We start from the raw sequence: 15,482 nt of genomic DNA, 5'->3' as shown, positions 1-15,482 counted from the left end.
TTGAGTCTAGATAGTTGTTTGTAGATTTCAGTGTACTAGTCACAAAAGCTACATTTATTTCAATGCCAAACCTACACTTTCACCTAGAGCTACGCAATTTGGGGCGAAACTTTCTAATTTGAGAGTCATGCGTTTCCCTGCAGTTTTCAGTGCGCTGACTTCAATATTGACTTCTAAATAGTCCCCAGCCCCAAAAATTTAACCGATTTTGGGTCAAATTTTTTTAATTGAATTGCACATTGATTCTTGCAGTTTTTTGAGTGCTGATAGCAAAAATCACTTCCATTTTGACATCAGACTTATATTTTCATCCGAAACGAGGTCATTTTGGACCAAAATTTTCAAGTCGAGTCTTATATTGTTTCCTGCAGTTTTTGGTGTGCTGAACTCAAAAATGACTTCCAAAATTTTCCCAGACTCACACTTAGCCGAATTTTGACCAATTTTGGACCAAAATTTTTAAATCGAGTTTGACATTGATCCCAGCAGTTTTTGGTGTGCTGATAACGAAAATCACTCTCATTTCGACTCCAGACTTATATTTTCATCCCAAATCAGGTCATTTTGGACCAAAATTTTCAAGTCGAGTTTTATATTGTTTCCTGCAGTTTTTGGTGTGCTGAACTCAAAAATGACCTTCAAACTTTTCCCAGACTCACATTTAACCGAATTTTAACCAATTTTGGACCAAAATTTTTAAATCGAGTTTGGCATTGATCCCAGCAGTTTTTGGTGTTCTGATAACGAAAATCACTTCCATTTGTACCCCTGGTCTAAAGTTCACTCAATATGAGTCCTTAAGATGCACATTTCGTCTTCTCAAGCAAAGTCCAAAGTGCACAAACCATGTCAATTCGCATCGCTCAGCCACACTACGCGCCCAGACTAAACGGCGCGTACCCCTAGTTTATGATGACTATAAAAATAGTTGATTAAGAAAAATCGACTAAAAAACATCTAGGCAGTAGGGATGTGCGTCTGAGCTTCGGAGTCGCGGTTGCCAGGGAATGAGGCCTACACTGGACATCCAGAACTAGGAAGTCTCGGTCGTTTGAATCCTACGCCACCAACGCGACGCCAAAGTCCTGGGTTTACACAAGAGCAACGGCGTTAGAAAACAACACAGTGAAATCTACAGTGTGATTCGCGCTTAGCCATGCTTGCTCGGTGAAAACCCCCTGTCAGCACAGGTGGCATGATGAAGCACACCGTCATGCCACACCGTTTGCGGCCAAAACAGCGTGATTGGAGCATAACCACATAACCAGGGGCCCCTGGGGGCCCCCAAACCACGACTGCACAAGTGGCCCGGAGGGCTGGAGTAGTTGACAGCACCAGTTGGTGGTCAGGGCTGGAAAGAAAAATGAAGACCGTCACTTTTTTCCATTATTCCCGTATATTTGCATTTCCTTGTTTAGAATATCAGGTACCACTGCTACACCGGTTACGACAATGAACAGCCAGATGAAGCCACGGGTGACTCCAGTGACAGCGGCCGCAAACGATGTGGTAGACGGCCATTTCCACTATTTGAGTAATTATAGTAAGAAGAACAGAAAAAGTAGCGATACAAATCGGCAAATTTGGCCCGTCCCGTACATTCTACAATTCCAGAATTTCATTTCTGCTTCACCCAAACGAAATTTAAACCAGGGTCGGCATCAAAACTGACGTCATTTTTGTCATCAGTACCTTCAAAAACGTATTAATCGATGCGAAACTGGAAAACGCAAAAACTCTAGAGTTTCTATTTTTCCGGAAAAATATGATGACGGAAATATTTCCGAAATATTTCGGAAAAATAAGGAAAGATTGGGTCAAAGAGTAGGTTTGACTCAAAGAAAGTAAACTCGTAGAGAAGTTCTGTCTCATAAATGTGACTCGTTGAAAAAGTTTAGGAAAGGAAGCGAGGAAACACAGACACAGTTAAGAATGAAGAAGGTTTTAATCATTAAAACTATTTCCACTTCAAAAAACTTATCAGATATGGAAAAAAAGTAAGAAACTTATCAGATATGGAAAAAAGTTAAAAAAAAAAAAAACTTTTCAGTCATGACAAAAGTGAAAAACACAGTTCAGAATGAAGAAAATTTAAACCAGTAAAGTTGAAACTTTAAATCAGTCAAGTTGAAACTTTAAATCAGTCAAGTTGAAACTTCAAAACACAGTTTACAATGAAGATTTAAATCAGGCAAGTTTCACAAAGAAAAGAAAGATTTTTTTTTAAACACACTAATTACAAGAACTTTAGAAAAATGAAAGGCTAATCAAAAGAACTAACCACAATTTTCAGTCAGTGATTGGGCCCCTCCAGGTCCAACAAGCTAGGGCCCGCCTTCCGTCGAACCGAGTGCCAGCTCCGCTTCGCTGCGCCGGCAACTCGGTTCGACAGGGGCCGGCCAGCTTGGCCTGCCGGCGGCCTTTTCTCGGGCCTTCGGCCCTCGCATCAGACCAACTGGCCAGTCGAAGGCCCGGGCCTTCGGCCCGCCGCATCGCACACCCGTGAGGGGTAAAGCAAAGTTATCGATGTACCATCGTGACTTAGGCCCGCCCTTCTATTCACAATATGCAATAGTCCTTACACTTTTACTCCAACGTCCTTAGAATATGCCCATTCATTTGTCTCTTCGCCCTCATTCCGAAAATACCATATTTGCCATGCTACTGCAACTCCTTGCAATAGAGGCACAGCAGGAGCGCAAAACGAGTTCGTCGCACTTTTCCCATAACTCTTGAAGGCGGGCTCCTGGACCCCCCTTCCGACCCCTCGTGAAGAGGTCTTGCCAAGACCTATCGAAAACTAAGTAAAAATTTTCAGTCGGTCGACCCCCTTTTTCAAGATCCTGATGTGACTAATAGACGAAGTCGGGCTCCTGGACCCCTTTCCGACCCTCGTTGAAAAGGTCTTGCTGAGACCAATCGAAATCTGCAATAAATTGTTTTAGTCTGTCGACCCCCTTTTTGTTTGAAGATCCTGATGTGACTAATAGACGAATCGGGCTCCTGGACCCCTTTCCGACCCCTCGTTGAAAAGGTCTTGCTGAGACCAATCGAAATCTGCAATAAATTTTTTAGTCGGTCGACCCCTTTTTGAAGATCCTGATCTGGCCAAATTGAAAAGCGGCCGATGGGGTCGGGACCAGGTCCATTCATCTTGTCTCGTCGCCCGATTCCAAAAAAAACCCCTATGTGCCCTGCTAGCACCAATAATGGCGCAAATCCCCTCCCGCTCATGTAAACCATGATGCACCTGCAGCAGCCCTTGTGCGACCCGGACGGGATTTGCACCACCGGAATATTTGTTTGGACGGTACTCCTGAAGTACACTCCAAATCTGGTTACTCTAGCTCAACTCCTTCCTTGTACACAGACGCCAACAACAACAACAACAACAACGACAACAACAACAACACACAGACACAAAGGCAAATGCATAGGCCCTCCCCCTATTTTTTGAATAGAAGGGCGGGCCAAAAAGTATTAGGCCTGGGCCCACGCACGGTGAAATACATGGGCCACGCTGCGCGCGGCCACAAGTGTGGGTAAGGAGCTGGATTTGTCCCCCCCACTAAATCAGGCATTGAGCCGGGGTGCGGGCCCAGTCGATCAAAAATACTCAACAGCTGGCCGTGTCCCCGCCCACCACGGCCTCCGCAGCCTCCGCGGTGATGAGGTGGGAAGTCACCATGTCCTCGTCCGCCACGTCCTCCGCGGTGATGAGGTGGGAAGTCACCATGTCCTCGTCCGCCACGTCCTCCGCGGTGATGACGGGTGATGAGGTGGGTAGGCACCGCGCCCTCCGCGGTAATGAAGAGGGTGCACACCACGTCCTCGCCCGCCGCGCTCTGCAGCCTGGGTTGGCGGGTGAACTTGTGGGTGTGTCGGCGCAGGGGGTACTTTCGGCCCTGGACATTCGTCATTTTCACCTTTGCTGTATCTCCCAAACTATAAAAGATGTACTCCTGCCGCTTGAACCAGTATGTTTTTTCTAAAATTGTCTACAAAGTGACGTAAAGAACTTAATTTGGCGAGAAAATGGTCATTCGTCACTTTGTCAAATTACCACTGCAGATATTCAGATGCATACAATCCAGAAATAGAAAAGCACGATTATATCTTTTAAAAAGGTCAAAAATTATCCCAAAAACCTCAAATTCACGTTTACTACCCTCTCAATATATATCATCGTGTGGTACCGATTGAAAGGCAACCCCCAATGCAGACAAAGTTTTGCCTCCGAATCAGGGATCCTTAACTTACCTCATAAGGGCATCATAACGTTATCATAAGAGTTACAGTTATTTCCCTTAACTTCTAACATCTTTTCAAAAGGGTAAGTTTTTTTTTTATGTCTTAAATGTGTGTAGATATACTTTGGCAAGTACACTGCAAATTGGATGGAAAGACTTCGCGCCAAATTATGGCGAGACATAAAAGTCTCGCCATAATTTGGTCAGAAAAAAGTCTCGCCACAAAACGGTCAGACACAAAAGTCTTTCCCCAAAATGGCGAGACTTTTGTGTCTGACCACGCACTGGTAGCCGACGAGTGTGACGTCATATTCGTTGGAGTGTGAATTTTGTCACGTTCGTTTGAATACGTTGTCACATTCGTTTGAACGTGACTCGGCCGTTTAAGTAGGGTGTCACATTCATTTGAATGTTGATCAACATTCAAACGAATGTGACATCATATTCAAACGAACGTGACAAAATTCACATTCGAACGAATATGACGTCACATTCGTTGGTTTCCAGTGCGGCCTTTAGGCCGTAACTGTCAAGCGCAATACGGCCTTCAGGTGGCGGTCAGACACAAAAGTCTCGCCATTTCGTGGTGAGACGTTTGTGTCTGACCGTTTTGTGGCGAGACTTTTTTGTCTGACCAAATTTTGGTGAGACTTTCAGGTCTGACCAAAACTTGGCGAGACTTTTATGTCTCGCCTCTGGTACGGCGAGAAGTCTGACCTTTGGATTTGTAGTGTACTTTCATAAGTCCGTACCCTTAACCTATAGCGAATATTGTCTTATGTTACGTTATGACAGCAGTGTTAGTTACACGTTAAGTTAAGGATCCCGGGTAGTTCCATGCGTACCGTGCCTTTTCATGTCCGAGGGACCAAACGGCATCATTCAAATTTGTTTTAAGCGTTCTACCGGCTTGACCCTCCTTAAGCACACCATTGAAGTAAGGGGAGATGAAATAAAGTTCAGATAATTCAGATGTCTAAGCCCAGTAGGCTTAAGAAGGCCCATTTCGTAATGTTCCGTCATGTCCACAGCACCCATTTGCCAACTTTGCCTTTCTAAATTGAGGAACTTGGCCCTCTCAACTGCCAAATGGCCGTTTCGTGGCGTTCTCTAGTCCATTATGTACAAAATTTCCAATGGAGACTTTTGTACAAGTCTTACTGTGCCCCTTATGGGCTGCTAAAAAATGTCCACCGTGTGTCAACAAGACAAGTGCTTCTTTCGAAAATAACCACTCAGACTCAACTAGTATTTCTCTACGTATCGAGGTGGAGAAACTCTCCGTATCGAAAGCGTTCCTCCTAATGCATAAGAAATTCGCTGGGTCAAACGTTTCCGACGCATGATTTGGTTACAGCACGCCCTAGGGATTCCCGTACGATTTTCCTGACAAATCGGTAGGTTGTAAATATGAAGTAAAATTCCGTATTGGCTACCACAGCGTAAGCCAAGCGACGTAACATACCACTTGTAGCGTGGAAAGTTGTGCCTATGGATCAGAAAAATAAGGCTAGGAAGGTATTCTACTTTTAAAATAGCACAGTCCGTTTGACGCCCTAAAACCCACACTTTGTATTTTTCCGTCATTTGTAACTGCCGTTATTATTTTCACTCGTTTGATTTCTACAAGACCCCTAAGCGCTACAAATGTATTTCTTTGAATCGAAAAAGTGACAAAAAGGTCATTAAGCTCAATTTCGCGCAGTGTGTTCAAAGCTGGAGTTGACACTAAACTTCAGTTCATCCTGAAATGCCTGGTTATTTGGCACGCCGCATCTCTGAAACGGTTAAAGCTTAAGGGGGGACATCACTCCAAAATAATCAAAAATTGCAACTTTTTTTTATTCGTTAATATTATAGATCATTCTTTTCTGCGTCGAATGGCGAAAACCGCATTCCGGAATTCAAAAAATTGCAGTTTTAGGAGGTTGTGGGCCGCAGACATGCATAGGGGAAAAGCCCAGTTTCCCCAACTTTGATCGCGTTTTTCTCGGAACATGAAATTGCAAACGGTTGCAGGCCTCTAGGCCGCAGTTTTTGAGCTACAGCGGAGAGATTTAGCATGGAAGCTCCTACGACATGCCGCTATGGTGGGTAGCAAAATAATTTGCATTGGTCAATTTTTATTATTTTTTTAACGTTTAAAATTGAACAATTTTGACCAAAAAAATTGAACAATTTTTTTTGGTATGTAACAAATACAACTTAAAATGATTTTTTTAAATGTGATTGAGGTACCCACCATAGCCAGACATCTCAGGAAGGCTGTCACCAAATTTCGTTGTTCTACGTCAAACCGTTTGGCGTCCAGCGCTGCAACGGTGCGAAATGGTCTAACCTAACACTCAAAAATGTGTTTTCAGCGAAAGCGCTGTACTGCCCTGGCGGATTGACTTTCTGTTGTTTTGTACTTTATCTGTTAAAATATGAACAATTTATCTCTTTCCGTTTAGTTTTTATGACGCACTGCAAAGCCAGTGGTAAGTTTACTTGCCACAAATTTGGCAAGCCGTTTTGAATGCCAAAATTTGGCAAGCTTTAGATGAGCTTGCCAAATTTTGGCAAGCTGGGGAGTCTATCCGGGCCAAGCTTGCCAAATTTTGGCAAGCTAGGGAGTACTTCCGGGCCAAGCTTGCCAATTTTTGGCATTTAAAACGGCTTGCCAAATTTGTGGCAAGTAAACTTACCATCGGCTTTGCAGTCCGTTTTTACAAAAGCACTGTTTTTGGAGTGATGTCCCCCCTTAAGGGTTCTTATTTTGCACGTTAATTTTGTTCAAACGTTCCCTTGTTAGTGTGAAAAGTGACAAAACAAAGCTGATAATCATTTTCAACAGAGATCTCATACTACTGCCTACTGTACATTGTCCAATAGTGATTTTAGTTTACATTCAAGAATCTTTAATTTTATTTTGCTTCATACAAATGAAACGATTTGACAGTTTAAAAGCCTGATCAACAAGTAGTGCCAGTTCGTGTTTTTATTTGCTGTCTTCTTCCCTTCTGTTGCGTTGGTTTTCGTTTGGTTTGTTTAGTTTTTGAGTTACACACATTGGTGTTGATACCAAGTGGAAAGCAAATACTCAATTGGCGACGCAAGCGTTATTCCTCTGTTAGACTTTATCTGAGGCTCAACGGTTAAAGTTTGTTTTAAAAATCGGTCTTGATGAGTCCATTCCTCATTTTTTTTGTGCTTCTTTTTCACCCACTAAAAGTAACGAAACATCGACATAAAGTGTGCAAAATTGGTCTCTGAGTGTGGCGTCAGTAGTATGTAAGCGGATATGTAACGGGGTCCTGCCGGTAAGCGGATATGTAACGGGTAGTCAAAGTGGAGGGGGGTAACCCATCGCACCTAATTTTTGGTGATCGGTATCTTGGGCGGTCCTAACCTAAGTGAACCTAAGCAGGTCCTCATCTTGGTCGGGCCTAACCCAACCGAACCTAAGTCGCGCGAGGGGTAGGGGCCGTCGACATTTGCGACTTTTCGATTTCGACAACGGAATAGCACTCAAAAGTTGCGTTTTTTAATGCTGATTTCAGATCTGTCCTCGGTTTTGCGATCAGACAAAGCTTTGATGACCCTACCGGCCGTTTTATGCAAAAAAGCGGTGTTTTTCATGTTTTTACTGTGTTAAGGCTCCCGGACAGCTTCCACGTCGTCGGCCAAGGTAGGTGACCGTTGAGTTGTCTTCAGTAGCATAAAAGACAACACTCTGAGCCACGAGGGGTCGTGGGTCACCCCTCTAATGTGCCAAAGACCTGAAAAACTGAATCTTTTTGGTCGAAAATCACTCAATTTTTACCATTTTTTCACCGTTTATCGACTATTACGAGAGCCCACGGGCCCGAGGTCATAACTTACGCAGACCAAAAGGTGTCACTGGGTATAAGAAAGGTCACCCAGCCCCTGCCCGGGCCCGGGGAGGCGCTGGGGCAGCGAGAGGGGCGGTGTCGAATATGTTCAAAATGACCAAAATCAGCTGATCGGCCGCCTGGGACATGCTGTGTAGGGGATGGGAGCGTGTCGCCGCGCCGGTCACGACGCTTCGCCCGCTGCCCGCCCAGCCGGCCTGCTAGCCAGCCGGCCTGCCAGCCCGTCGGCACTGCGTAAGACTGCAAGAGGGACAGCGACGGGAGCTGCAGGGCGGGCAGGCTGAAAGCGTTTCCGAAGAATCCATCGCTGCCTCTGTCGCACCCCGGAGGCAGAGCGACGGAGTGCTGCTGGCGCGTGTTGAGTTTGAGTTGCCTAGGCACAGTGAGGCAAGGCGTCAGAGTCGGCGGTGACCGCTGCAAGCGTCGTGCCAGCCTGGCATGGTCGACATGAGCCCCGATGGCCTGAGCCCCGGCCGAGCCCGACTTGAGCGCCGACACGAGCACTGACTGAGCTACGATGGCCAGAGCCCCGAACTGAGCCCCGGCCGAGCCCGACTCGAGCTGCGATGTCCAAAACCCTGACCTGAGCCTGTTTTGAGCCCCGACCTGGGCCTCATTTGATCCTCATTTGAGCCCCGCGCCTAAAAAGTTAAAATTTTCAATTTGAACCAAAATCTTTGAAGAACAATCAAAAATGGAAGTTTTTTCGGCGTGGGGCTCAGATGGGACTCAGGTCGGAGCTCAAACCAGGCTCGGTTCGGGGCTCTGGCCATCGTAGCTCAGTCAGTGCTCGTGTCGGCGCTCAAGTCGGGCTCGGCCGGGGCTCAGGCCATCGGGGCTCATGTCGACCATGCCAGGCCCGTGCTGTAGGGAGATTAGAGAGCTCGCTCCCTCCCTCCCAGGGAGGGAGGGACTCCCTGGTGACTCGCTTGCGACTCGCTTTTACAGCGGCGCTTTCCAAAAGGCAAGGAGACGTTGCCGTTTTCCTCCCTGGGCGTTTTCAGATGGAATGAACATTTTATTTATGTACTTTGCGTGTTTTGACATCATTATAAGGCATGTTTGACTGTTGGTAGCGTTGGCTTGGCAGCCCTGATCTAGTGCCGTGACGACGCCTTGCAAGGGAACAGTCCATTGTTATATATTTTTACACATTGCTCACAAGAACAACAAATTTGTTACAAATAATTTGTTGGAATTTTTTTTATCAATTTCATATGACACAATAAACTAATACTCCGTGCGTTTTGAATGAAGCACAACGGCCGTCGCCGTCGTTGCGCGCTTGTCAACAACGGACAACTTACCGCGCAAACCAACGGACCGCACGGCGCACGGTCGACTCTCTCAACCGTTACAGTTGTTTGAATTAATTGTTGATTGTTGAATTAATCGATTCACTTGAATCCCAAGGTAAGTTTATTGAAAATCTCGTAATGCAATCATCATTCAATGAATCACATTAGGTGCATTCGTGAGATATGCACGTTGTTTTCGAATTCACGTCGGTGACTCTTCGAATCTTAGCCTCTTCGCGCCGTATTGGACGGTTTTCTGGTTGTTTTTCCGTATCCGGGCGCTTGTTGATGTTGTTTTTCGTTTTTGTTTTTATTTCCCTTGTTTACATATTCAAGTGAAGCGTATGCAGCCGGTGTTATTGTTTTCAGACTGACGAGTGTTAGGTTAGGGATCTACTGCACCATCTTCACCGTCGGAAAGGAGATTGTGGTTGCTTTAGTCGTGACATCGGGCCGAGTTTCCTGGCTTTGATTTCTCATCATTGGGTTTTCCAATCATTGGATAATGTACTCATGGAAACATAACCCATGCAAAACAATCCGCCTCAGACCTCAGAGAAGTCATCGACTGTTAAGGGCCCCTGCAATACATTGCTTCGCTTGTCAGACAAGTACTACTCCTTCCTTCCTTTCGTTTTGTTTTGTTTTGGTGCGACTGGCTGACTCAAGCTCTATGCTCAATTATTCTTATCTGTCCGCTGTATTCTCTCGTCATTGGTGGTATGGACTTTTGTCACTGATTCGCTCAAAGGTTTTTATCTGTTGAAGGTAGTCTGTTGGTATTCTGACCTCACTGTGCTGTCTAACTATTTTCTAGTTCTGATCAGCCTCTGTCCTGTGACCTTAAGAAAATTGTCATACCCTTCAACGTTCTCTCATAATTATTTCTATATTTTTCTTCCAGATGGCTGACGAATTGCCAGACTACATTCCAAATAGTCTTCCTGCGACAGGAGAGCAAAAGGAATACCTACTCTCCTACATGGAGAAACGGCCACGCTTTGCTCAAGGTGAATTCACTGGCCCTGATGGGAAAGAGAACCTTAAAAAGCAGTGGAGAATTTTGGGAACGGCACTTAATGATGTGCCTGGAGGGTCGACGAAAGGAGCCTCTCAGTGGCAAAAAGTGAGTACCTTTTGTATCCAAAGATCTTCAAATTCTGCAGTTTCAGGCTATGTATTTTTATCAATGCTTGTGTCCGGCAGTTTTGGGTCGACCAGAAGCAAGCCGTGAAGAAGAGAGGCATAGCTGTGAATCAATTGTTGAAGAGAGGGACCGGGGGTGGCCCTCCTGTCGACAAGTTATCGCTCTACGACAACCGGCTTCTGGCTGCCATGGGTGGGTGGAAGCGGGTCATCGGGGTGCAGGAGGTGAAGGACCCATTAGATGTAAGTAGCTATTCTCCTGATGGTTGTACACAGTTATATAGAATATTTCAGTTTACAACAGACTATTTTGCAGATCAATCCATATGAAAGAAGGAGAAGAAATCAGTCTGCAGGTAACTCCCTTCTTATCACTTATCACAGTCTTATCACTATCTTCGCATGAACTATTTATTCCTTTTTATTTTTCTATGGTTGGTCTGACATGTTGCTTCTTAACATTGTGTTTTTAGAGAGGAGGTCCAGGGACCGATCCCATAGCAGAGGCAAATCGAGTAGAAGGAGATCGGGACACCGGTCACGCAGAGGATCTAGAGATAGGCGGAGGTACAACAGAGGTTCTTCTGCAGGTAATGACCTTTGCCGCCTTTTTATTGTTTAAATTCCTTTCTTTCTTTCTTTCCATCTATTTGTGATTGACTTAATATATTCCATTTTAAAATTGTGTTTTCAGAGAGAAGGTCTAGGAACAGATCCTTTAGCAGAAGCAGATCAAACAGGCGGTACAACAGACGTTCTTCTTCTGCAGGTAATGACCTTTGCCGCCTTTTTATTGTTTGAATTCCTTTCTTTCTTTCTTTCCATCTATTTGTGATTGACTTAATATATTCCATTTTAAAATTGTGTTTTCAGAGAGAAGGTCTAGGAACAGATCCTATAGCAGAAGCAGATCAAACAGACGGTACAACAGTCGTTCTTCGTCTGCAGGTAATGACCTTCTCTGACTTTTTATTTTTTAAATTTCTTTCTTTAAATTTTTTTTAAAATTTTAACATTGTGTTTTCAGAAAGTAGGTCTAGGGACCGATCAGGCTCAAAGTCAGGACACCGGTCAGGACACCGGTCACGTAAAGATTGTAGTGATCGGCGAAGGTACAATAGATATTCTTCATCTGCAGGTAATGACCGTCACTGACTTTTTAGTATTATAATTTATTTCTTTCACTTTTTTTATCTATGTGGGATTGATTTAATTTGTTCCATTTTAACATTGTGTTTGCAGAGAGTAGGCGTAGAGACCGATCATGCAGCAGTAGCAGATCGAGACACCGTCATGCTGGGAGAAGGAGATCAGGACACCGGTCACGTAGGGATTCTGGTGATCGGCGAAGACACGACAGAAGTTCTCCCTCTGCAGGTAGTGACTTTCACTGTCTTTTTATTTTTTTAATTTCTTTCTTTCTTATTTTCTATTTAGAATGTCTATTTCTTTTTTTCTACTTGGGATTGATTTAATTTGTTGTATTTTCTCATTGGGTTTTCAGAAAGAACATCCAGGGACCAATCAAAACACCAATTTCCTAATGAATCCAGTAAAAGCCAGAGCCATGAAAAAAGTGTTCCCTCTGATGGTAAACTAACTAATGAATCCAGTAAAAGTCAGAGCCATGAAAAAATTTTGCCCTCTGATGGTAAACTAATTAATGAATCCAGTAAAAGCCAGAGCCATAAAAAAAGTGCTCCCTCTGATGGTAATGACCTTCACTGTTTTGTTCTTATGAAACTGTCTTTCTTTCTTTCTTTGTTTCTTTTTATCTACGTAGGATTGATTTAATTTGTTCTATTTAGTCTGAACAACCTTAGACAATCTCATTGAACATTTTCTCCTTCTGATCGCATTTTTACTTTCCAGGCTGGGAGAAGGTACCTGATTATCTAAAAAAATCTGTAGCAGTTGATTCCAGAGGGTGGCAAATACCATCTGAAGACATATTATCTACTGCCCCATCAACATTTGCCCCATCTGCCCCATCAAATTTGGCAAAGTTGGGAGCAGCCGCGGCAGAACTAGTGTACTCAACCCGTGTAAATAGTGCTGGCGCGTTTGTGCCTTCCAAAGCTTCTGCCACAGCCACAGCTTCTGCCCCAGCTTCCTCATTCAAGGCAGCACCGGTCAGTTAAAGTGGCTAGCTGCAATGGGGTTTGTTACCAATAACGTTTGAATGATAACTGTTATTTTCTCTCATATAACAGGTGACTGGACTGGAGACACTAGCAACAATTGCAGCAACTAGACCAAGAGCTCAGATACAATTGCCACTACAATTGCCACTAATGAATTGCATGATTAAAGAAGTTAATGGAGTAAAAACCCTTGTGCTAAGACACCCATTAAAAAATCTGAGCAATGTATAAATTCATGTTGATTTTAATGTCTTAAGTTCTGGTTTGTGGTGCCTTTAAATTCTTATTTGGGACGGTGTTATAATTGTGCCATAAATATTTTATCTCTTTGTTTGTGTGTTTGAAGTTTGTAATTTGCTTCCATGTTTGTTATTTTTCCTAGTTGATAAAGATTAGTAGGTGTTTGATACAGAGTTTACAGAAAACTTCTATTCGTATTTGGCACTAGTCCAATTTAAGACTGATGTAATTGATAAGCTTGGCTTAAGAATAGGTTCAGAAAGTGCTCCCCTACTATATGTTGATAAACTTCTGACCATAATGTGTGATCTTAATGGCAGTTATTCTATCTGTTAACTTATTCTTCAGAAGAATTTTAATGTGGAGTTACTTTTCTAGTTGATGTAGATCAGCATTTCTACACAAAGCACTTATTCATTTTACTGTAAAACTGCATGTATGTATATTAATTTCATGTGTATGACACTTTTCTTCTGCATAGTAATTGAGACTGTGATGTGATTAAAATTGGTTTTAAGTGTCCGGTATTATTATTGATGGGGGCAAGGAGCTAAGGCTCGTCATGAGTTTTGTACTACTGTCGACTCCCATTTAAAGTTTGTCTGTGTTCTCATGTGTTTTCTTTTTTCTTCTTTTAAATCTGTTATCTTGCATGTGTTTTGTTTGTTGTGTTGTCTTGGTTTATTGCAACTGCTCTCATTTATAAGTAACTTATTTTGAGCTCAAAATTTAGTTGCTTCATATTTCTTAGTAATCTAACAAACAACATCAAAAACTCTGAAAGCCTGAACCATGTGGGACCACCATATCTTAAGTTTCACTTTTGTTAGCTTGGTCAAATGTTCAATTTTGGGAATGTTGCCTTTTCCTAAAATCTTCTTTAATTGGTTCTTTTAATCCCTCTGTGTAGCAAACCTTAACAGAAGGCATGAATGAGGTTTTGTTTTTTAAATTATTCAAACTGTTAACTTTAGGATTTAAATTGTGATTCTAGAAATATAAGTCATAAACGCTTTTGCAATCGTTTGGTAAGTTTCAACAGTTTATTCAAACAGAACTTGCATGGACATGTTTAGATGTGGGCTGGTGGTTTACCATCATGTAGGAAAATAAGTAATTTGCTTCCAGGTTTGTTATTTTTCCTAGTTGATGAAGATTTGTGTTTGGTGTTTGATTTAGAGTTTATAGAAAACTTCTATTCGTATTTGGCACTTGTCCAATTTAAGACTGATGTATTTGATAAGCTTGGGTTAAGAATAGGTTCAGAAAGTGCTCCCCTACTATATGTTGATAAACTTCTGACCATAATGTGTGATCTTAATGGCAGTTATTCTATCTGTTAACTTATTCTTCAGAAGAATTTTAATGTGGAGTTACTTTTCTAGTTGATGTAGTTTAGCATTTCTACACAAAGCACTTATTCATTTTACTGTAAAACTGCATGTATGTATATTAATTTCATGTGTATGACACTTTTCTTCTGCATAGTAATTGAGACTGTGATGTGATTAAAATTGGTTTTAACTGGTCAATCCTCAAAAGTCTGTTCCCTCCATGCTCTCCCTCTCACTGTTTTTTTTTCTTGTTGCACATAGTACAGACTCCAGTCACAGCATGAATAAGGATGGAAAAGGAAAAAGAATGCATACCCCAAAACAAGAATTGACAAGAGATATTTAGACTTTATTGTTTCTTTGTTTTCCTGATGTAGTTAGCACAACTGCCACTTCAAGCTTAAAAAGCAAGAAAGTTGGCATCCAGGGGAAAACAAATGAATAAAATTAGGTTTGAGGAACAATTCAGTTTCATGAAACATGTTGCTCACAAAGCAATGCGGCTTGATGATAGGGGGTACATTAGGGCTCAACTGCTGCACATACATTATCACAGCACAATTAAAGCACAACAAACAACTGGAACTTGGCCATTATGTTCTACTTAGGGAGTCCCCTTTTTTTAAAAAAATATTTTAGCTGCTTATTTAAAATGGGCTTTGTTTTGCTTTCTGAAAGTTAAATACTCATCTAATTTCTTTTAAAGCAATGTCAGGTACAAATGACAAGTGAACCAATTGTTGTTAGTCACCTCACTTTCAAGAAAAACTTCACACTTTTCATTTTACAGTGGTTGATGATACTGTTTCAGAGTAAATGTGTGAAAGAAATGCCTCATGATGATGCATTCAATTTTGAATTTCCACTCGTACAAAAACTATGTATAGCAGGAGCATATGGATTTTTTCATAAATAAATCACAAAAAGCATGGAAACCTACAATATGACAAGGGGCAAAAAAGGTCCATCTATAGAGCAACTTAAATGCTAGCTATACAGAATTGTGGTATGAAACTGTATTAATTTAAAAGGTGTGGAGAAGTATCCAAAGGCTACATAGTGCCAACAAACATCTTCATTCAATTTTAAAAAAAGGCTGCCCAGTGTGTACAAAAAACAATATGAAATACTAATACTGCCAAATTGTTGTTTTGCAGATTTAAAAAAAAACAACAAAAGAAACAGACAAACACAC

General features: G+C 42.4%; 1 protein-coding gene across 1 annotated transcript; it reads left to right on the top strand.

Annotated features, from left to right (window-relative positions):
- Positions 1–12,196: 12,196 nt before the first annotated feature.
- Positions 12,197–12,944, top strand: LOC117644058. Its single transcript, XM_034383244.1, has 4 exons — positions 12,197–12,220; positions 12,442–12,452; positions 12,494–12,701; positions 12,783–12,944. The coding sequence occupies exons 1-4, from the start codon at positions 12,197–12,199 to the stop codon at positions 12,942–12,944; spliced, it is 405 nt and encodes a 134-aa protein (XP_034239135.1).
- Positions 12,945–15,482: the final 2,538 nt, after the last annotated feature.

Source organism: Thrips palmi, unplaced genomic scaffold, assembly GCF_012932325.1.
Source record: "Thrips palmi isolate BJ-2018 unplaced genomic scaffold, TpBJ-2018v1 HiC_scaffold_17, whole genome shotgun sequence".
Taxonomy (NCBI): domain Eukaryota; kingdom Metazoa; phylum Arthropoda; class Insecta; order Thysanoptera; family Thripidae; genus Thrips; species Thrips palmi.
The sequence above is the reverse complement of the archived record's forward strand: the minus strand, read 5'-3'. Positions and strand labels throughout refer to the sequence as shown.